Source organism: Atractosteus spatula, chromosome 8 (assembly GCF_055471065.1).
Source record: "Atractosteus spatula isolate fAtrSpa1 chromosome 8, fAtrSpa1.hap1, whole genome shotgun sequence".
NCBI lineage: Eukaryota > Metazoa > Chordata > Actinopteri > Semionotiformes > Lepisosteidae > Atractosteus > Atractosteus spatula.
This window is the reverse complement of record NC_142713.1, coordinates 43,459,253-43,483,897: the sequence shown is the minus strand read 5'-3', so window position 1 is coordinate 43,483,897 and position 24,645 is coordinate 43,459,253. Positions and strand designations below refer to the sequence as shown.

The following is a 24,645-nucleotide window of genomic DNA, read 5'->3' as shown; positions in this document are numbered from 1 at the left end:
CACGAGAGACCCAGTTCCAGGAATCTGACATTCCAAATCATCTGAAAACGCATTTCCATGTCCACAAACATTCAGTCACGAAAGATGTACTTTGTCAGAAAAGTGGCGCACAAACATTTTTAATTTAGACTGTGCCAAGTCTCAAGACCACACAGTACCTCCCATGCTGTCAACAGAAATTCAAAGCCCTGGCAGCTGGTATTCTGCAACTCAAACTGATAATGATGCATGTGTGTTAGACAACCCCTGCTGCGTTTTTTTATATTCTCACTGAAAGAGAGATCAACATACAACAAGGCTAATAATAAGCTGTCTGTCCTCTAGCAAATGTTGATTGTATAGAATGGCATTATAATACAAACTGCAGGCCCCAGTTTGTCCCCTGTTCCAGACTGAGCAGCAGACTTTTTTTATTCACTCTGACTTAAGCTGTAGATACTGCCTGAAAGATGGTATTCTTCTTTAGATACATCCTAGAAGGTTAGGCTACTATCTATAATAAACTCAATAAAGTCATTTGAAAACAAGAATATGAATCCTTAATAATTAATATACTGGTCAAAACTCCTCTATTTCAAATGGTAATTTTCTCTACTAAGTACTCAGTGCCTAAGTACTATTACAAAATCTCTTTTCACAGTTGATTTCTCACACTAAAACTGAATCTTATAACAGGCAAATCTTTATGGTTGGGTTTCACCACTTGTCAAGATCCATTAATTTTGAGACATACAATATACAGTACTTACAATATTTAGCCAAATACAATACGCATAAATATAAAGTTGTTACAACAAAGAAGTAACCTTTATAATTTGCACATGGCTGGGTATAATTAGAATCTATGATGGTTGTGAAGCTGAATCACTTTTTAATATACTTGTAGTATCACTAAATAGTCATCACTGTTTTTCAGGAGGCACTTTTACATTTACTGTATGTAGATCTGTAATACTCTGTCACTGAGAAACAACCAGAAAGGCTGGTGAGGAAGGTTAGAATTAAACCTTAAATTAAACCTTGTGCTGCATGTGATCATCTCTTTCATCATCTTCATCAATGCAGACATACATTCATAATAAGTATAGTGCGTATTGATATTTAAAAATATATACTTTAAGTATAGAACACATTTTCAGACATGCCAGGACATTCAAAGGCAGACACTATAGCTCAAATTGTAAATGATCAAATAAAGAATTAAAGCATATTATTATTATATTATAATACAATCCAGGCATCTAATAATATAAAATATGATACTTTACTTTTAATAGCATCTGTAATTCAGAGATTAAGCAAAATGATTCAGAAAAATACCTCGAACAAAACAGACAGAGCTGTTATTTTTCCACCACCTTTTATTGCCTCATCGATGTTGTCATACTCATGTGCTTCAAAGCAGAAAATTTGCATCTGTAAGAGGTGTGACATTTTAATTATTTCTTCCTGCACTCACATTCATAACCAAACATTACACAAAGCCAATAACAAAAATTGTAATTTCTTTCATCAACTTTTAGTATTAATGTTTGTTCAAAAACTTCAGAAGCCAAAATATATGTGCACAGTAGAGTTTTTATTATGTTTGTATTTAATTATGTGCATATAAATCCAATAAGGTTCCAATTGAACATCATTTTATAACACATGATAGAAAATAAACATAATCACTAAGGCACATAAGAGGATTATAAAACAAGGAAAATAATGCACTAGAAAACAATAGTCTATGTTTTCCCTTCAATGCCTAAATGCATGCTTCTGTCTTTGAAGGGAAGACTAACATTTTTTGGGAGGTGAAAATTAAAAAGAAAACATATTCCACTTGCAAATATAATCTATTCTTTCTAACTAGGTCCTTTTGGAAGAAACAAAGATATAATCCATACAAACAATTGTCCTTATTTACCTCTAAGGGAAATTTCTGTCCATTTAACCCATGTTCGGAACCATCAGAAGAGGTGTTGCATTTTCCCCAATGAAAAGTAATCTTGCCAGCTTTATATCTTGACCTAAGGCCTCCCCCACTGATATAATATTCTCCATCGAGATTAACTGCCACTGTGAGTTAAAAGAAAAAACAAAACATACATCACATTTTGTAGTATATTATAGTACAAAATGCAACTAGTTCTCACAAGATATTTGTTAAATAGATATGATTAATTTAGTAAGACCAAAGAAAACTCGAGCATAAATACATAGACAAAGCAGTCATAAAGAGAGTGTATGACAGTCTCTGTGTTTACAGTTTTTCATCATCGGATATGAATTCCTGATTTGTCTTTTTGAAAACAAACAAAACAAAAAATACTCAGGTCCTTGTAATATAAAAAATTAACCAAGGAATTATTTTTCACACTCAAGCTTAGTCACCAAACACTGGCAACTACCTCATGCTCAATGTCATTTAAATTGTATTTTCTCTGTGTTTTCTTTGTCTATCCGTCTACTTTACAGTTCTCCAATCATACTGCTCCAGTAGTTCTATTATTAAAAGAGTCATAATTTTGCTTCTTTTAAAAAAGAAAAAAAAGACTCACATAATATTTGTTGAATCTATTAGGATTTCATGTATGTTAGCTATCCAATTCAATAAGATAACAATCACAAATTCATAGTAATAACCCATTTTGCTAGCCTGTGGCATGACTGCTGTATGGGCATGTTTTACAATAAGACATTGGTACATGTAGATATATTATATTTTGATCATTTTGTTAACCCGTATGATCATGATATGATCGTATACCTTCTTAGATAATGGGAATACTGTCACATGAGAGTGCTGTAAACTAATAAGAATAAAAAAAGTAATATGGTATTATAAAACTTCAAATTTACCTGTTTTGCCATCATTGTGTATAAAGGTTTTGTCTGATGTTCCTCTTTCCCAGCCTTCAAAATTCAGTTTCTGAAATTGCTCTTTGACTTGAGTAATATTCTCATCAATATTAATGGGGGATTGTTTGGCATTGTTACAAGATGGGTATTTCTTGCCCCAGTTCTTTTGGTTTAAAGTTCCTGTTAAAAAAAAATCATAATTAAATACAAAACTCATACAGTATAAATGTACAATACATGACATTTGATAAAAATTGTAGCATAAAACATAATTTGTCCTGAAATGTTTATGTATGTGTTTAATATATTCAAGAGTGCATGAATCAAACAATAAAGATGTACATTACCACAAAACAACTATTAAAGCTACTACATCACTACAGCTAACATTAATATTAGTAATCTGTGAACAGAGCTTTGCCCATGTGGAAAGAAGCTGAGCATGTAAAGAAGAAGGAAAATCCAATACATTTCTATACTAGTTTTCAAAACGTGGCTTATTACTGATTAAGTTAATTATCGATGCTTCAACAGTAAGAAATTGCTCAACTTGAGTTATGCTGTGACCAGGGTTACATTAAAGAAACACTGTTATGATGCTGTATTCCTCCAAACATTACAATTGAACAGGTGGGTAGCTGCGTCAGCATGCGTAGGCTGCAAAGGAACAAGTAATAGGTTTATTCCATGCTGAAAAAGGCTCCACGGCAGAAACGTTGTATTCTCTTTTTTCTTTTTTTCAGCATGGAATAAACCTATTACTTGTTCCTTTGCATTACAATTGAACAGTTTCTTTTCACAGTCTCCACAGAATTCCAATGAGTGACTCCAATTATAATTTAGACATTTTTAATTACACACAATTTGGAAAATGTTTTAGACTGTAATACTATCCTGAAATAACAGCTGTTGTATTGCACTGGTATTAGAGATAATGTCGGAAGACCATTTCCTGTCTATTTTTTTTAACTTTCATGAAAACAAAATCTAAGGTCTGAACAAAGTTCTGAATATGTATAATGGTCAGATAAAATAACACCTTAGACTTTTCTCTCATCTAAGATTGAGAGGAGGTCATTCAACACATCTGATAGAGGTATTAAGACTTATTTTTTAAATACCTTGTACTATTAATGGGCTGCTTAAGTGTTTCATTAATAAAATGCTCCTATATTGCATTTTACAATTTGCTGCCTCTGAAGACCTAAAAACTATTTATGCAACCTTAATTCAAATCTCAATCCAAACTTGAGCAGTCATTACTTAAAAGGCAAAAACACCCAACCTACATGTTCTATGCAACAATAGACTTATATTGAACTAGGTCATCTATTGTTTAATATTTACATTAGCATGTCAATGTCTCTATAACTCACAATGCTGTGGGTTCCCTGATTAACTCGCATTACACTGTGACATGTTTTTCCAGACTGTAAACTTTAGCATAACTAACACAGTCCTGATGTCTGGTCAAGTAGCAGATGTTGAAAATAACTACTCAAAGAATATTTAATCACAGATTGTTGTTGGCTTGGAAACTGAAAATGTCATTTAAATAAAATGTTTAAACAAATAAGAGAAAAAAGTACAACTCTTTGAGGCAGAAACAACCACCTGTCATTTGCATTTTAATTAAGTGGTAAACATCCTTGTAGCAATATGAAATATCCATATAATAAGATTTATAGTAAGTTATAGTAATATCCATATAATAGAAATATCCATATAATAAGATTTATAGTGGTTATAGTAAGATTTATAGTAAGCAGCTAATATGTAAAATATCATTATGGGCTAACTGATGTTACAGTATCATGAATCACAATTCTAATGAAAAGAAAACGAAAAGCATTAGTCAAACAAAATACTATCACGTGTATTGTTTTTTGAATGTTACCTGTAACCTGTTCAACTAGACTGACTGGCAGGTTTTAGGTGATGATTTCTGTGTAAATGCAACATTTGAAAATCAAACCTTGTGAGATATTTATGAAAAACAATATATAAATTCTCAATTAACATTGACCATTATCTGTTAAAATTACACCAGAGACAGTTAAGGTTTTGCATAAAAATTACCACAAATACACAGTTTATCTTTTGCATATGTATTGTTTTTCTTCTGCATGTGTATATATGTAGAAGGAGACTAAAAATGGTGTCCATAGAGCTGTTGCTTGTACTATCATCATAATTTATTCCAAGAAGCTCATTATTTACCAACAAAAGTGCAATATAGCCTCAAATATCTTGCTGCTGCTTTATGATAAACATCGTGCCTAGCTGACTGAGGTTGGCTTGCAAAGTCTTTCCCAGTTCTTTTCATTTAGTCACTAGGGAGACAAGCAAATCTTTTTGTCCTCTTCAGAGGATTGAATTATTTTTGTAAAGGTTTAGTCCCAACCAAGCATACTTAATAGAGGATTTATAATGAATACTTATGTGTATATTATGTGTATTCTACATTCTCCAGTGATTGAAATGGACATTCTGGGTAAAGGATTTTTTGGAATTCACTTAATCAAAGTGTTTATTCCTCTGACTGTGTTCAACATACATTTGGCTGCAAACTAGAGCTAGTGGCGAGTTTAGCCAGACCTACTGGAATGAACTAAGTTCCTGCGGCACAATACAGATCATACCTCTGTAGGGTGTGAAAACAAAACTCTAGAGACTAAAGGCATCTGTAGAGTGTGGGTGTTTGTTTGTTTGTGTGTGTGTGTGCTTGTGTTACAGATGGCATGATGCATTTAATGATTGTTTACAGCAAATGCCTGAAGGATAACTGCATTTCTGAACACCTTCCTCAGAATTTTTTGGCTTCTTTTCTATATTAAAGAGTCATTAGAAAATAGTGTGTCATGTCCACTACATGCAAACAAACCTGTCTGCAAAATTACCACCCTTAAAAGACAATTATCATTAATGAGAAGCAAGCAAGAAAAGAAACATTGCATTCTCTCTGAGCAGACACAATACTATGTAATAGACTTTAGAAATTGTGACATTTCTAAAGAACATTCTTTTAATAATTGGGCATGGTATCATAATTAGACATTAAACTGCTATGACGACAATTATATTGCTCTTATTGTGTTCTTGGTTGGCTAAGCACAAATAATTGGTAAAGCAATAAATGATATAAAATGATATAAAAAACTTTCTCAATGGTTAAAAGTACAGTAGACAATGCACATTCCCTCTTAAACCAGTATACAATGGTATTACTATCTGCTTATCTTACCTTACCTGTATTTTAAATTACATATTTATTGCACACAAACTGTAAACCTTTGAATGTAAGAAAAATACTGAACCTTTTTAAAGATGTAATGTGTTAATATCACAAATTTATTCAAAGATAAAAATACTGTAACTGGTTTGAAACTTTAAAAAATGAAAAAGTGAATGACCTTCTTTTCAATTTGATAAGCTTCTTTGACAAGGTAAATTATCTAAATAATTTTACAATATTCATTTTAAGAGAAAAGGTTATCTCTAGCAAAACATTTGTACTGATATAACAACATTTTTCAAAATGTAACTTTAATTGACAACATTAATTGCTTTGTTAAGACAAATATTGCAATCTAGTGTGCAAAAATGCCATGTCTGTAGTACTTCACCAATTCTGTTTCAGTATGAGAAGCATCATATTTTATTAGCATAAAAAGCATCTGCTGGCCAAACTCCAACTAAAGCAGCATCATGAAAAACTGCACACTTGCCACATGAGCCAAGATTTTACATATCTCTTAAGAGACATGTACACTTTTTCAATGCTCTATATAGAACATATCACCTTCTGTATTAACGTAAAAAAATGTTTGTAGTGCAGTGCTGTCTGTGAATTTTCAATACTGTGTGCAAACATGTTCTTACTCCAAACACTTACAGTATATGTTCTACAAATAAATAATGTTGTACATTTCTCTCTGCTTATGCTGAAAAAAACAAAAAGGAGAAGAACAATACCTGAAACATTAAGAATATAATATACAGTAAATTGAAGAATACTATAAGATAATACTAATATTAGATAATACGATAATATTATGAAGAATCATATTTTAAGAACCTTTAGTGTCGTTGTCTTGTTGTACTGCAAAGGTTTTCATCCCCATTCCTGAAGAGCTCCTTTCCAGTAGGTTATATATAGCTATTAAATTATGCTAAATTGATTAATATCTTACTGGAGTTCCTACAAATTCTTGAAAATCCAGGTAATGTAGGGTGACCTATAACATTGACTAGAGGTTGAATATCCCTGATCGATGTATAAATATTTATATTTTACTGATTCATTACATGTTAGTGGTCATATATCACTCTGTTGTGAAAAACAAACTACACAAAAGAAAGAACTCCAAGGATAGAGGTAAAAGCATAGACTCTGTAAATCCTCAAAGGGAATGTAATCTTTTGGCAAAAAACATCTCCAGTAATTAGAACACAGTTCATACATTCAAGCTGCGTTCTTGACAGATGGAGAGAAGAGATGCACAAATTAAAGGAATGCCAAAAATTGCAGTACACCCCAGGGGTGACGGAGACAGCACAATTTGATCTCGGGCTCTGCCCAGTATACAGAATACAACACTGGAGTTGGAGTTAAGGATACAGCAAAGCAGACAAATTAAAGCAGCCAAATAAACACAAGAGCAGGGCATTTATGGGAATATCACACATTACTTTTGTATGTGGAGTATATGTTATTATTTTTTGATTAAGGAGACACAGAGCACAAAATATACCATAGTACTTAAAGCAAATACTCAAAAGAAATTCAAAAGCAGTACAGAAAAAAATAAAAATACAACTAACAAGAGAAAAAAAAATGGTGAGGCAGGCTTATGTAGTGATGTGAGGCTTTTTAATTTACTAAAACAATTACAAAGAGTAAACTGTGAGAGTGCTTTGATGACTGTTAGGAATCAATCAAACAAAATAATTTTCAATCTCACACACAGATTCTAAATATACAATCCAATTTACTGATACAACACTAAAATATACATATTAAACCACAAGAGTAATAGAATATAAGAATCAATTTACTCTGGTGCGAAAGACTGATTTTTCATTCAGGGATTACTAAAATAAGGGTAAATAACGTCAGAGTTAAAATACAGTACATCCATTTTAGATATACTGTATGGACTATACCATGTGTTATGGTTTACCCCATAGGTTATATCAGTCTCAAATAGTCAATCACATTCATATTCTCAGACAACTAAACTATCAAATTTGTTTGGATAAATACTTTATCTCTTGAGAATTATAATATGAATAAAGAGGTTTAAAGCTCAAAGACAAGTTGGTCAAATGCTTCTTGATGATTTTGAACTTTCCACTAAAGATTGAGCTTGGCTGGGTTGTCTTTGATCCAGTTTCTTCAGCTGTTTTCTCTGTGCTGGGAGTGTCCAAGTGCAGAGAGAAGAGATAGATGGAGCTTTTACCTACCATTACTTAGAAGAGGTCTGCAAGGAATTAAGCATTAATTAAAACTATGTACTGTCATCTGCCTGGGTCTGACTGCATGTAAGATGTATGGGAGAAACTTGTTTTTTCCCCTCTATAGACAGTACAACTGTCTTAAATTTGTTGATTGGGAAAAAGTAACATTTTTTTAACAAAACACAGTATTTCTTCTGTTGCAGAAAGAATATCTAGGGCAGAATTCTGTTTTTTACTAACTTACTCTCTTGGCCTGCCATTTTGGAAGACGAAGTGAAGTCAGATCACCAGGATACTTGGATGAAAAGAGATGAGCTAGTGAGCTAATCAATAAAATAAATTGGTATTACCTTAATAAAGCGGGAAATTTACAACTGATGATTGTTTAGGATGTCATCAGGTATAACCTTTATATGCAGCTTGTAGGTCCCACATTGGTTGATCACCCTCTGGGTGATGGACAATTACTTCTGATCCCTTGCCTTGGGTTCCAGATTGAGAAAAACCATGCTGCACCCTCTCCCACAATGGGAGATATCACAGATGACCCCTGAGCAGACTCTGAAATGTGGTCAGGGACTAAACAGTTCGGATTTCAAAGGGTAGTTCATTCCAACACTACAGAGCAAGAGATGAGAATGAACAGACTCTGGAGGGAGAGGAAAACTTTTAAAGAAAGCTGTAGGTAAGAACAGTGTTTTGAAATGGATGAATGCATAGAGTACTGGAATCATAGTGTGAATTCTGATTCTCGTCTAAGAAGACAAATAGTGCTGAACTGGAGGGTGGCTGCTGGAACACCTAGGCAGCAGTGTACCAAGGCCTGAACTAGAAGTTGCATAGACAAGTAAGAGAGGAAGGGACAGATCCTGCAGACTTTACACAGGAAGAAGTGGCAGGTGTGGACCAGAGTGGAAATGTTATAGAAATAGAGAAGAGAAGAGAATGATACCAAGGTTTTTAGCAGAGGAGGATGGCGCAGTCAAGAGGAATAGAGATGGAAAGAGGTCAACAGAAGGGAAATAAGAAGAGGAAGAAAAGAAAAGGAGGCCAGCCTTGGAGATGTTCATTTCGAGATAATGGGACTTCATCCAGGAGAAGATGACTGAGAAACAGGCATTAATATGAGAGGATACAAGAGTATCAGAGGGAGGTAAATAGAAGATCTGGAGATGTGAATGAAGTACAGAAAGTGAGCCATGGCAATAGATGTGGTGTGACTGGAAAGGTAGGAGGAGAAACAAGTGTAAGTTGTGCCAATGCAGTGATTCCCAGAACATTGATAAATGGACAAGACTGATTATTTCAAAGCCAGCAGAGAGGTCAAAGAGCATTAAGACAGATGGAAGCAGCAAGAGCTGACTGAGAGAAGAGTAGTTTAAGTAAAGTGTCTTCCACATATCTACCACAATACAGATAGCTAATCTGTTAATTACAATGTAAAAGCAGAGATCCACACGACTTTTAACCAAGATAATTTAAGAAAAAAATACGCTAAAAACCTTTGAAGAACAAACAACAAACCACTTCAATCAATTCTGTAATATTTGTGTGCGTCAGCAGTGAAACTGCATGTTGATTGGTGGAGGGCTGAGCGGGAATAACGGTTACTCAGGGTCACAGTTTATAGTGATTGTAGGAGCTAACGGGTTCGGAGTTACAGGTGAAATAAAGAGTTTGTTCGAGTGTCACATCGTCATCCTGGGTTGTTAATTTCTACACTATACGTGTACGAGAAACAAGACAAATTCTGAGGTCTAGTTCCAGAAGCAGCATCAAGACAAAAGCAGCTCAATAAGGTAACTGTGTTAGCATGTATAGGCTGCAAAGAAATAAGTAAAGGAACACAATGTTTCGTCTGTGAAGCCTTCTTCGGGTGTCAAGAAGGCTCTACAGCCATAATGTTGTATTTCTTTTCTTCTCTTTTTAGCATGGAATAAACCTTTATTCATTTCTATCAAGCCAAAAAAATTGGATATATTTTACTTTTCGAAAAAAACATGTACATTATACACTTCTATTAGCTTATTGTTGGAACAGGAAACTGATTGCCATTTTTATTTGCTTTTTATTTTGGGCATTTTTACTACTTTTAAATAGAACCTAAAATTATATTCACCATACAGAATAAACGTGTCTTTCATGTAACAAAATAGTGTAACGCATACGGCCTCCATTGCTTGCGAGAGCTGGCTTACCGAAGAGCTACAATATTAATGTCATATTGTTATACTGAGCTTTAAATTGCATTTGCTGTTATAATGTAATAATGCAGTGATATATAATGTTTTATTCGGGAAAGAATATAAAAAATATCCGAAACTTTATCACTGCAACAATTTGGTGTTATCAAGACAGGTTTCTGCAGAACAACTAAGTCTACCTTTAACTCGAGGTACAACATATAGTGAGTTAAACATTTGCAAGTAGTACAAAAAAATGTGTATTTTTTAGTACAATCATCATGTTTAACTTGTATTCATACTATTAATATTGAAAGTAAGTGTCACTCATAGAACTTTCTAAATATTTTATTTTCATAAAATAATCCAGTTAAGCCCAGGGGAACAGTGCCAAAAAAAGATTTGTGACATTGTGACCTAGATTGGTCCAAACTCGTATATTTTAGATCTAAAAGGCAACTACATCTTCATTAAAGATATAACAAAATATGACGATAATCTGATTTAATTGATGGTGCCTTCTTCAGCAACAATAACTTTATCATCATGTTACCTGTAACTTCTTACTAATCCCTTCCATCAGCTTTTAGGAATTCTGGTTCATTTCTCCTTACAATCACTGTCATCTCAGTGACATTTCATGGTTTCCTTGCAAGAACAACTCACTGTAGGTCCAGTCTTTGGGGTTGAGGTCCATACTTTCACTTAGCCAGTTCAAAATGCAAATCTGATTTTCAACCATTTAGTCATAAATCTGATTTTATATTTAGGACACTGTCATCAAATGACATTTTGGTGAAGCTTCAGCTGTTAAATGAATTGCCTGACAATCTACTCCAAATTTTGCTGATACAATGCCAAATTCACGGCAGGATGTCTGGGTCCTGAGGTCCACTATGCTTCATGGTTGGGATCAGGTTGTGGTAATGCAGTGTTGGGTTTCGATCACACATAACATTTCTCATTTGTCATAGACTGATGAGCATGAACTACTCTTTCTGAAGTCCTCTGAAATCTTTTGATCATGGCATGACATGTTCCCACTAACCTGTATGGTGAAGAACCTGTATTCTAATTATGTAAACTTCTTGATAGTGTTACAGGCCGTAACAAATGTGAGACAAATTAAATAAATGTGACTGAACTTCCAATGATAAAATCAAGTCCTGATACCTGCATGCTATGACTGCAAATTAAAATAGTTAATAACTACTGTACACACCCTAATTTGTCAGGATATACAAGTGTGGGCATATGATTTCTTTGTTTCCAATACAGCGAGGTAGAGGTATAATGAACAAAAGCCACAAACTTAAAAGATGAATAAATATTTATTTATAATTATTAACAGTATAGAAATGATTAATTATTAACGGAATTATTATTATTATTATTAATAATAAAAAAATAATAAGAAACAATCCTTTACTACTGTTATTTACAATATTGACAGAATCTGTGCATACCTATGCCCAGCCTTTTAGAGAACCAGCAAACAGATACTAACACTGTAAATAAGGCATAAATACTGTAAAGGAAAGGAGGAATCTGTTTCACAAAAATAAATCTCTAAATGGATTCTAGACACAAGTAGAACCTTTCTCTCTATACCCAAGAGTGCATTAAAATACAAGAGAGATTTCTTGGTGAATACATGAAAAAGGAAATAAATATTCCTGTATCTATAAGAAAAAAGTCATTTTCCTAAATTCTAAGAGCGATCTCCTGTGCTCAGATTACCTGACAAATTGTGTAGTCTGGCCTGTAAAAGGTTAAGAAAAATTAATGGCATTTTTTTCTTTGGTTACAGGATTACAGAAAGAGCTCTCCGGGAGTGTGATTTTATTTATACTTTACTGGGGGCCCACTTTTGTACTTTACTGTCCCAAAAAAGGCTGGCTTACCAACCTACCAAGTATCATCTGGTCATTTTTAGAGGTTTCTAAACCTGCCTCATTCCCTGGCTTTTGGTCATTGTGGCAGCCTGGATTGATAAAACAGAATAAGTAACAGCTGTAGGGCTCCAATCAGGCTGACTCAAACACTTCAAAGAGTTCAGATTGTCTTGCCTTAAAAAAAAAGTGCAGTTAATTTCTTCATGCCCCATTGCGCACAATAGTAGTTTAATTGCATATCTTTGACTAGGAATTTCTTTTCATTAATAAGGATTTATTTGCATAATCTTGACCCTGAAAAACAAATAAATTATATGTACAGTATACTAAAATTCAAATATCAAATCTGAGGACAGTGAACACTGTTATTAGCAATTCCCTTCCTATGAATATGAAATTCTCTTCAAAGAACAATGCTACTCATATGAAAATTATTTTCTTTCTTGCTTAGTCAATGTGAAAACTCTGCGATGAAATTTTGTGGCGCTGCTTAAAAATATAAAAAAATTAATCAAAATCAAGCAGATATGATCTAAGTAACCTCTCACAACAGGTGCACAGCAAATCAAAAAACAAAGTGGGATTTGATACAAAACTCAATAAAACACATTTACAGAGTTGTAGAACAGGGTATGAAGAAAATCACTTTAATATGTATAATAAAAAACATAAAGGAACTATTATATGTCACTAACAGGTTTGTCCATGTATTCAAAACATATACTTTACATATACAAAGCAATGGAGACTTAAACGCTCTTGTGTTTTAAATGTAGGGCCTGCTATCTCTTAAACATACAATAACTACAAAGAGGTTAAACAGTACAGTTAAAGCAATACAAATCACTGTGATTCATTATTTGGTTATCTGTTTTTTTTTGCAAAATAACTTGTTGGTTGAAATCGCAATGCTTACTTGTAGGTACAGTATCACTCTCTATTTTAATTGCTACAACTGTAATCTGAAAACAGCTTCCAGAATGCTGCACATTAGTAGCAGGCACCATTGTGTTTAATAATAAAGCTCAGTTAATGCATCTTTGTGTAAAAGGTAGCAATCTCTGCTTGAAAGATGCTCGTTGATGTCAGACCAAGTAGAAAAAAAATCAGTCAGAGATGGCATTTCTTTTAAGGGTAACAGATTTGAACTATTTAAGATGTCTTGTTAAACTTAATTTCTTTGTTAAATTAATGTCTTTCTTAATGAAGAATGCTCACATCTGAGATGCAGTGTAAATAACATGTTAAAACAACTTTTGTAATAATTCTGTTTGGTTTACATTAATCTTTTACCATAGTAACTATATGGCCATGTAATATTTGCATTAGTATTTTCTACATACTTTATCTATAGTTCTAGTAATATAACAAAAATGTTGTTAATATTATCAGCCAATGCTTTTATCCATGGCAACTTACATTTGAATCCGTTTAAACAGCTGGGCATTTTACCAAAGCAATCTGACTAAAGTATCTTGCTCAAGGGTACAACAGCAGCTCCCCACCCATGATGTGAATCTACAATGTTCCAGAGTAGTGAGGAGCCCTAAGCACTGCTCCACAATGCTGCCCCAAAAAGAATGTTCTGATTTTATTATTAAAACAAAAATCTCAGTATAAATTACTCTTCTTCCAAAAAAAAAAAAAATTAAAGAAGCTATTTAAGATCAGATTCCTTTTTAAGGTGTAGCTAAAAACAAGGATCAGATCATGACAACCTTTGGAGAAAAAAAATGATTACAAGATCAGCAAAGATGCAGTTTTATGACACCATATTGGCACTCTTTAAAGGATTAAGAAAGGTGAATACTTTGTCTTGTCAGAAGTAAAAAGAACAAGTTATTACATACTTGCACTAACATGTACTGTGTACCTCTAATCCTGTATTCAAGCACAGCAGGAGTTCAAACAGTTACCCCTCACATTCTGCACATGACAGAGAATACAGAGCAGATCCGTCCTGAGATCTGAAATGTGCTTGACTTTTTCTTACAGATTAACTCAAATTCAGGGGCCGTTTCTGAATATTACAATTACAGTAATATGTAAATAAGAATTTTTTGTTCATTAGCTGACTCAAAATGTCCATCTCCTGGTCACAGGTGATACACATTTAATAATAAAAAGGACTTTGTTCCTCTTTCTTTATGAGAAGAAGAAAGGCTGTAATATATGTACAATAAGAATCCATGTATTGTCCTTTGTCTCCATCTTCTCAACTACAAGTCTTTTAACTGAACAGTATCTTTGCATCCATGTTTAATGTTAGCAGCCACTGTCCAACCTTGCAATGTTTGCAGAATATAGAACATATCTAGCATGTTCTTCTAATTAACTTCACTAAACACAATTTCCTCCCAAGTAAAAGCATCAGTGGAAACATTAGGCTCTTTACGTGAAATACTTGAGCATTTTAATCACCTGTCTGTTTTTAATATAGGGCCCTTTATGTTAATTTATGAATCTGACAAGAAAGATGCAAAGATAACACGGTTTTATCCTTTTGTACTTCTCTGAGTTGGTTGTAATAGTTTGACATTTTTCACATAAAGTTATATTTTTGTAAGACTGTGCTTACTTAGAATGCATTAACTCAATGAAAAGGTAATGTAAAATGATAGAAAAACATCAGAAGACAAAAGAGAAAAAAATGCTGGCACTATAAAGAAATCACCACCCTAGTTTTCTTGTTTGGACCAGTGAAACAGGAAATCCAAATGGTTTTCTTTGATGTTGCAAGAGCATGACAACAGTGCAGGCCCCAAACATTTCTAAAGAAGCAAACAAACCTGAATGAAATGCAGAACAGTTCAAAAAGTAAAAGGTGGGGCTGGATTCAGCACGTTTTGCCCTAGGGGTAGATTCCTTTAGGTACAGTATTTTAGAAAAAAAAAGAAACCTTCTTCTGGAAAATTACATGTCAGTAATTTATATATTTGTGTCAGATCTAGTTTCGTAACTTTCATATAAATTCCATACTGAGCATATCTGTCATACAACTGTCTACATTCATTCTACATGCATTTAGCTTAAAGATATTTGTATGGTAGATACGCATAAATATATAAAGGAATTAAAGTAAGATTCATCTTTTTTAAAATGGCAATAAGCTCTACTGTTCCTTTTATCAGGAGGATCTGTTAATTAGATCAATACCAGATTTGCTGAATATGTCGTCCTTTAATGCTTTACTGATGTTGTAAGGTACTGGAAAATATAATGTGGAAAAAGCACAAAGCAAGGTGTTTTTTTCTTTCTTGGGTTTATTAAGAGATGAGTTCATTATTTACCTGCATAAGACCAGTCTACATCCTCGGAAAATCTGCGCTGTGTTCTGTAATATCTGTAGTACCCATGTGCCACATCAGCTAGAAACAGGAAAAAAGAAAAAAGATTAATTTTGTACACATTACCCCATGACATGACTCCAGCTCACACTTCTACATTGTAAAAATAAAGAACATCTCTTTTGTAAGAGCACGGGTCTTGATAAATGTCCCAGACTACACAGTGAATGAGATCCTTCTATAACTAGATAAGTTGAATGGCTTTGTCTCATTTACAACTGTTCTTACAATATGTTCTTTTATAAATAAAGCAACTCATTGTGCACAAAAATGGTCTCACTTTGAATTAAGTGCTCCAGTTTAGAGGAACAATATATCTTAAAATCTCTTTCTCTCTTTCATTTCTGTATAAATATGAACACTAGGAAACCTCACCTCAAGAAATTTCACTTTTCACAACTTGAAAAATCATCAACTGTACAATATGTATTTAATTTTAGTATAAGAATCAGTGTTATAAAAAAAAAGTGCAAAGATGTATACATCTGAGTATTTATGCTTCTGAATATCCATCTTTTTTATTTTTAAACTGCACAAAACAATGATATTGATGACATTTAGCAAACTAGACATCTGAATAATAAGCATAATAAGAAGAACCTAAGAATACAGAAAATGTAATCTTGCTTGTTTGACTGCTAATAGCATCAGTGTAATATCCAGAAGGTTTTATTGTGGAGTGGAGTCTTTTTCACTGTATGTCATCGGTTTCATCTGGAAATTAGTGTAGCTTTCACAGTTTAATGAGGAAATACCAGAAGAAGTAGAATGCCACATTGGCAAGTATACAAGACTGGTCTGGAAAAAAAGCATTTTTCCCTCAGGGGTAAAGATGCTAACAGACTTTGTCTTTCTCCCTCATTATATACAGTACATATCACTCAAATGATGGTCACTGTAATGTTTTCACTTTCACAAATGCACTGTAATGCCAACCCTGTAATGGTTTATTTTCTGTCTTTGATAAAAACATAAAGCAACATTTTACTAGCACATTTGCAGTTTTGCAGCAAGTCAAAACTTTGTAAACACAGTGTCTATAAAGGTATCAGCTAAGCAAATAAATAAATGAATTATCACACAAATTGAATGCCTGGAAAAAGCTCCCAGCAGTTTTATGGTTTCAACATTTAATTTTTTAAACTCATTTTTACCACTTCAAATGCGATATATGTTATTAGCTGATTTATCATTTAAAGAGATAAGAGTATCGCAAGCCATATTACATATTACAATAATCAGTACAGTATTAACAAAGACTTAAAAACAGTATTCATAAATGTATTTCAGACTCACAATTAACATTCTGTATATTTTAGATAACAAATATTTAAGGTTGCTTTCAGAAGTTTTTAATGCATTTTGCTGACATAATACACATGGAACAAACTATACCAGACAAAAGACATACACATGACTTGATAGACACAAATAACTATGCAGTCTGCAATTATACAGCAGTGTAGCATATATTGTGCATTCAGACTGTAACCGTGCTATCTGGGAATTAAATGTCACTGCCTTGTACAAAATACTAATTACAAAATCATGTCACAGATTTGTTGTGTGAATTTAAAAATAATACTGTATGTATTACATCTACATTATTTAAATGAATTCTGTTTTGAACATTATAGATTATTACATTAAAATGTACCACATAAAGCATTGCACTAATCTGTTAGAATAAGTGTCACATAAAATGGCCTAATTTCCATACTGAATGCAAACTACACTCAATATAATGTACTGTATTACTCAGTAGGGCTTAGAATTTCCAAGACACAACAGAGTCTCATGATTCATTTCTCTTCTGCTGCTTCTGTTCATTAACGCAGAAGCCTCTGCTTCAGTAAACAGACCTTTTAATGAGAATCAAAGAGAATGTAGAAATTTATATTTTTTTCTCTGATATCACAGTTGATTTTTAAAACAACTTAATCTGACCATTTATCATTAATATAGTATAAGTCTTTCTACACTATGGATGACCATTTTAATACACAAAAAAAGATGTGTGGCCTGTCAAGTGAAGTGATAGTTTGATCATCTTGCTAACACCAGATTCCTAGATATCAGTCTACACACAGTGAAAGCATGCTGAGCAAAAATAGCACTTTGACATATGGTGAATCACAGTCAGCATATATTTTTGTGTTTAATTCAGATTTCTTTACTGGGTAAACAAATCATTGAACAACAAGTATTGGTATCATGGTACTAAAAACAATTCCTTTATTATGGTAACCTAAGGAAAATGTTAATGCAGTTTGCTCTACCTATACACCTGTGTGTATTCTGCCCCCATTCCTTTCATAAAGTCAGGACAAGTATGCGTCTATTGACTGGTCTCTGAGCCTTAGATGTCACATGTGATCCCAGCTCATCCCACAATATTCAATAGTGCTCCAATCTCAGAAGCAGGAAATGCATAACATAACCATCACATTTTCATTCTGGAAGAAAGCCATTGTTACAAGAACAGCATCAGGTCTTGCACTGATCCTGCAGAAACCGCGGGAAGGTGAGCAATTGAGGTCTTGGGACAACAGAATACTGTGCAGCCTGGTTGTCATCAATTGCTACATGCGGAGTTATGTAGCAACTAGACATTCCTTACCAGAACATCGCACTTTGACTTCCTCATTAATATTGTACTACTTAATGCTCTCTGTACTGTATATATGTTGTTAACAGAGGCTAGTTTTATGAGTCAGATTCTTTCAGTCAACTGAGCCAGCTAAACATGTCACTCTAAGATCACGGAGGTAATATTTTTATCATGACACAATCAAAGGTTACAGTAATTTAAAGGTCCTTTCATTCTGATGATTAAACTAATTTAAACTTATTGATTGACCCATCCAATGAGACTAAGGTAATTGGACTCATGCAATCTAGGTCTGTCTGTCACACATTTGGGTCCTCATTTCACTTAAATCTCTGGAAAGGCTGCCAAATACCACAACAAACAATAAGCTAATATTTCAACCAATTCCTGCTATCTCATTGCAGACATGCATCACTTTAGTAAGGTGATCTGAAGTATTGATTTTTTGGTGTTAATATTTCCCTATCAGGTGCAAATAGACCAAAAATATTAATCCAGTTGAGTTATACTCAAGTTGAATATAAATGGGAAATGTGGAAACGACTATCCAATGTGATAAAACAGGCATTCCTCAATTTATGAACTTATTTTTTTCTATGGAAATCGAAAATTAATTCTAATATGTAATATGTAAATTAGGGCAGCACAGTGGTTAGCATTGCTGCCCAATAATGCCCTGGGTTCAATTTATTTTTTTGTGGAGCTTGAATTTTCTTGCCATGTTTGCTTATGTTTCTGGATGCTCTGATTTCCACCCACAGAGTAGAGATACTATATAATGGTAGGTTAACTGACTTCTGAGAAAGTTGGCCTTGGTGTGAGTATGTGCACATTTGTGTGTATGTGTTTCCTGTCCAGGGTATATCCTTCCTTGTAACCATTACTTGCCGGGATAGGCTCTGGCTTCCCTATTAGAAGGCAGTGGATAATTTAGGATACTTGGATCAATGCTACTCAGTGAAATGTATCCAATCTGCCTACAATAGGATACTTACCAAAAAGAATTTTGTTCATAGTAACAAAAACATGCTCATTTGACCAATGGATATAAATTTGCATGCTCTGCTGTAGCAAAAGCAAATGGCTTTATTGTAAACACCAAATGCCATTAATTGAGAATGTATGCGTTTAATTAACATATTCATCTAGAATCAATTTAGCAGCTTCTGAAAAGAAATAAGGGCTCTTTGTTTTATTGCACTGTTTTCTCCATATTACCAGCTTGCCCAACAAAAGGACACCAGATCCTATTTTGTTCCCTTCAGGTTAGTGCCTAGACTGTGTAATACTAGTTCACTTGGAATCTGCTAGAGCAATCGCAATTCCTTTATCTCTTTCATGGTCATGAAACTACATTGCAAGAAATAAATTATTCATTTTTTAAAGGACTATCTAGTTACTGTGCAGGAAGCTTCACTTGAGCAAACAACCGGGTCAAAAGTCTACCTTCACAGTAATGCATTTATTAATCCAAAGTATCCAATGCACAGTTATTACTACAGTATGTGCTCTGAAGGATGTGTTACAAAAAGTGCTAAGATAATTTTTTACCACTTCCAATTAACATTTGTTAGTTTCTCATCTCGCTTTGGATGTCATCCATCTAATTTCAGAAAAGACCTCACAGAATGAAATCTATCTTCATCAGTGATGCTGTTGAGATGATTATCACAAATTGCCACTTGGCACCATTAATCACTTTCTATACTCTGCGAGGGAACACTGATCCTGACATTGCCTTGTTCACCCTATAATTAAACTAAGCATTGGTTTCACTGCTGCCGCTAACAGCCTTCATTTTTACAAAAGCACATAAAATGAACATACTGTACAGTACAGGAAGGTCTTATAAAAAATAAATGGGCATTAGCACAATTATAACATATTGTAAAGTATTATATAATTAGTGGTAATTGTCATTCTTGTTATTAGAAAGTTGCCTAGATACATTTACAACCTTCAGTCACTGGGAATTATTAAACTGCCTTACACAAGTCATAAACTCAATGATGATATTGGTCAAACCTTTAACAGCATGGAGGTGCAGTGATTAACACTGCTGCCTCACAGCACTGGGGCCCTGGGTTCAATTCTTGGGGTGCTACAGTATCTTCATGGAGTTTGTATGTTGTTCCCATGTTTGCATGAATTTCCTCCAGGTGCTCTGGTTTATTTTCACAGTTGAAAGACATACTGGTAGGTTAACTGGATTTCTGGAGAAATTGGCAATGATGAGAGTGTGTGTCTATGTTCTGTCCAGAGTGTATCCTGCCTTATGCCCATTGCTACTGTAGCTTGGATAGGCTCTGGCTCCCCCATTACGCTGTATTTGATAATGTGGTTAGGAAATGGAAAGATGGTCAACCCTTTAAATTTGAACTCTCTTGATCTTATCTCAAAACATTTTATCCCTATAGACCGATTAAGAACCAGTCACTGTAAATGACTCAGAAATGTTCAGAAATCGATGAATGTATTCTAAATCAGACAGCATCAGTGTAGGAATTCTCTGTGAAGTTCTTATAAATGGATATACATCTCATCACCCTTTATTTTCTCAACAGAATGAGCCTACAGTAGTTTCACATTTAAAAAAGCTTACAAAACAGGTAATACACACCTATATATCCTTACTGTATTAATACACCTCTAGCAATATTTACATTTCTGTTTACCTTCAGCTCTTATTGTTCTTTATAAGCTTCAAGCTTCTAAAGAGGTTTTCTTTTTTCAAAATCAAAGATAGTCTGCCTACAATGGGAAAGTTCAGTGCTCTTTTCTACAATAGTACAAAAGCCCTCAGCACTTACATAATCCATAACACTACAATAGCCAAACAACTTCCTTGGAATCAGATTCAAGGTCTGCAGCTGTAGTTTATGGTCCTTCATATTTATACATGCTTAACATTATGTTTGTCAAATAAGGAAAGGAAATTTTAGAATAAAACAAAACATGACGGCTAAATTTTATTATGCAACACAGGCTTTAGGTTTAAAGAACAGGTCACTACCCAAGCCTGCTACCCAGTTAATTGCTTTTGTGTGTGCATTCAGTATTCAATTTCAGTCAATCAACTTGCCTTTGTATCTGTATCTTCATTGAATGAACAGCTTCCTTTTTAGTATGCTAACATGATGTTAAAGGATTTAAGTAAAAAGATACTTCTACCACATACTATATAAAATCAGTTTAAAAAAATAAATTTGTCTACATGTTGATGTAATACAAACCAAACTAAACACTCCACTTTTAATAAAATGTAAAAGAACTAAGGACAGAACATTTCACATACTGATGGTTGCGGCAGCTTTGAAAACTCAAGAATATACGGTGTAATTCTTGACAGTGCTTTGAATGTATTACAATGCATTTATTTCAGAATAAAACACAATATAGCAATGTTGACCAACACAACATATTTAGTGGTCACAGAAGCAAATTGATGACACTATGTACTACCTAAGTATTTCTTTGTCTGTCAATAAAACAACATTTAAATAACTAAGTTTAGTGAAATTGTACCAACCACAGTTGGTCTACAATTTCCCTCACGGGATCAATAAAGTATCTATCTATCCAAATACTTGAGTATATGGAATTTTGCACACATTCCTCTTTAAACTACTGTCTTTACCTAACAATTTAGAAAACAAACACTTCAAGAGAAATTACAACAGGAAAGTCTTTAGTTCTTTAGTTTTTGTCTTTAGTTCCCTTTTGTGTTTTAGAGTGAAAATGCTGTACAAATTAACAAAAGAAAAGTCACATCATGTTTATTTTGTATACCCTCTTAGCAGGTTTTTAATATGAAAAGCACTGTTCCATCACAATAAGTTTGGCCTATATTATGTTTGATTTTTTAATATTGACTGATACTTTTCGATGAACCACTTAGGAACATTTTTTGTAATATTATTATATAATAACTGAGAGATCATAAATGAATAATGATTTAAAGGGACTACTGTGCTTTTTGGACACTAGTTGTTTCAATTTTAAAATGTGCCTCATTCTGTTTTTTTTCTATTTGTGTTGAAGTACTATTGTCTAGGACACAGAATTAGTATTCTGGAATTTTTGTACTTTGATGTGGAAACAACATATTATCTGTAATATTATCTGTACTACCTGAAAAAGTCACTTGAAATTCTACATCCATTTATAAATGGTGCCTGCACTGTCAATTAATTTGATAAATGTTTCATGCCCTGACACACATCAATACCTTTCCTTCAGACTATCTAGACTGGGTACATCTATGCATGAAATTACTTCGTCAGTGCTAAATGTGATGTATACAGATCTTTTCAAGCCAGCAACCTGGACATTCTTAAATTTCTACAGTCAAATAAACTAGCAGAGTAATTTGCTAGTACAATGAAAATGAACAAAAAAAAAGATTATTTGTTGGAAATCCATAGCTTTGGGATTTGTTAACCACTCTTATGCTGTGGGCATTGAAGAAAAAATTTAATTGCTAATAGTATATCTCTAATTGTAATTCTATAAGAACTTAAATGAAACAACAAACACTTTTAGTGTGGACTCAAAAGGTGATTCTAAGACACAAATAGAGGCCATCTACACTGCTAATGCCTGATCAGTCTGCAAGATCCAAATCACATCTCACTTTGTTATGAGTAATGTTTGTTAACTGTAATTATCAATAAAGCAACAAAACTATTGAGGAAAAAGAACAAATACAGGAGGAAGAAAGAATAAATTGAAAGAGTGATTAAATAAATGATTAAATAGAACTAAATCTAAAAGCACAAGTAAATATCTAATTTAGTGTGGTTGATATAAAAAATGTAAATCATATACCAAGATTTGTGGAGTAGACAGCTAATATGCAATATCTCAGGTGTCTGAAGACCTGAGCTACAGTATATAGCTATCTGCAATTGTGATAGCATCCACTGTACCAAAAGATACAGCACGCTGGCACTGGATGCTCTTCAGAATCTTAAGAAGGGATGTCACCATGCTAAAAGAAGTGCTAGGAGCCAATGTCACCAGAAGAGTATCATCTTGATATGATACAGTTGTAAATCAAAAAGCAGTTGTTCACTTCCTAAATCACTACCAAAAACCTAGAGTTGTGAGGCCACACTCAATCATTAGTTTATTTATTCACACCATTTAGAGTGTGTCTGGAAGGGAACCCTAACACCTTGCAACTCTTGTAGATGAACAGACTATTTAAAATTTCTATTGTGGCCACTTCTACATAATATTTGGAAAAGTCTGTCATATATTAAATTCACATGTAGTAAACAAACTGTAACAAAAACAGGTCTAGACAGGAATACAGCACAGATGTGCGCAAAATTAAAATAACCCTGTCAAATAAATCACTCTGATCCCTGGTTTATGAAAGGGTACTTAAAAAATGAACCACTTCTTGGGAGATTAGAGGAATAAAGTAAGTAAATACATAAGCAAGTAAGTAGTAGGATGTAGAACGTATAGGAGCTACACTATGTCAGAAATGCAAATATCATAAGGATACAGTAAATAAATATTAAATTAGTGTTTTTTTTATTTGAAAAAAGTCCAATATTTAACATGGTATCTATAGACTTAAAGTAAAAATCTGCATCTGTAACAAAATTCAGAAAGTAATAAAAGCTTCTTCTAAATCTCCCAAAGGTATTGTCTATGCTTGTGCAGTACTCACCTGTCAATGTCAATATCTTACCACAAACGGAGCAGTAGCAAGGGTGATACAGAGGAGGAGGGAGGGATTGGCATCGAAGAATGCAAACTGGGTTTGGAGAGCAGGGTACTGGTATTTATATGGGCATGGTTAAGGGTAATACTTCTCTCTCGAACTTTCCTCGACTCAAAAAATGATAATAAACACGCAGATTTACATCAGATGTACTCTATGGACTTTGCATATATTTGTATCTATACTGACTTAAAACATATTTTTGCTGTTCCTTTATACAGTAGATGTCTCTATTCACATTAGGCTATAAGACATGCCATTTCTGTGTTCAGATCTATTTCTGTGTTCAGTCTTGCACAATAAATAAGGATAAAATATTTTCCCCTTGTGTGTTATTATGTATTCTATAGGACCAAAAACTGAAGAAGTTGAAAAGAAACTTTGGAAAAGATTCAGACAAAAATCAAGACTAGGCAAAGACACGGCAGGTGCCGTTTAATGTAAATGAATGCTGAGTATTACATGTAGGTAGTAATAGCCTTATCTATACAATAAATTTGGAGACACTGAGTTTTAAAAACTACTTACGGAAGACTTAAGTTGTTTTGGCGCATTTAATGCATCT

The 24,645-nt window shown here is 33.6% G+C and overlaps 1 protein-coding gene across 3 annotated transcripts in view; it reads right to left on the bottom strand.

The window, feature by feature from the left end:
* LOC148829647 (receptor-type tyrosine-protein phosphatase zeta-like) overlaps positions 1–24,645 on the bottom strand; it is an 87,651-nt gene that overhangs the window by 44,719 nt on the left and 18,287 nt on the right. For all 3 annotated transcript variants that reach the window (XM_088922928.1, XM_088922929.1, XM_088922930.1), the window contains exons 2-5: positions 15,676–15,753; positions 2,848–3,027; positions 1,913–2,064; positions 1,321–1,416 (exon numbers count right to left, since the gene is read on the bottom strand). In XM_088922928.1, the coding sequence (XP_088779054.1) occupies positions 1,321–1,416; positions 1,913–2,064; positions 2,848–3,027; positions 15,676–15,753 (506 nt within the window). The remainder of the gene's footprint in view (positions 1–1,320; positions 1,417–1,912; positions 2,065–2,847; positions 3,028–15,675; positions 15,754–24,645) is intronic.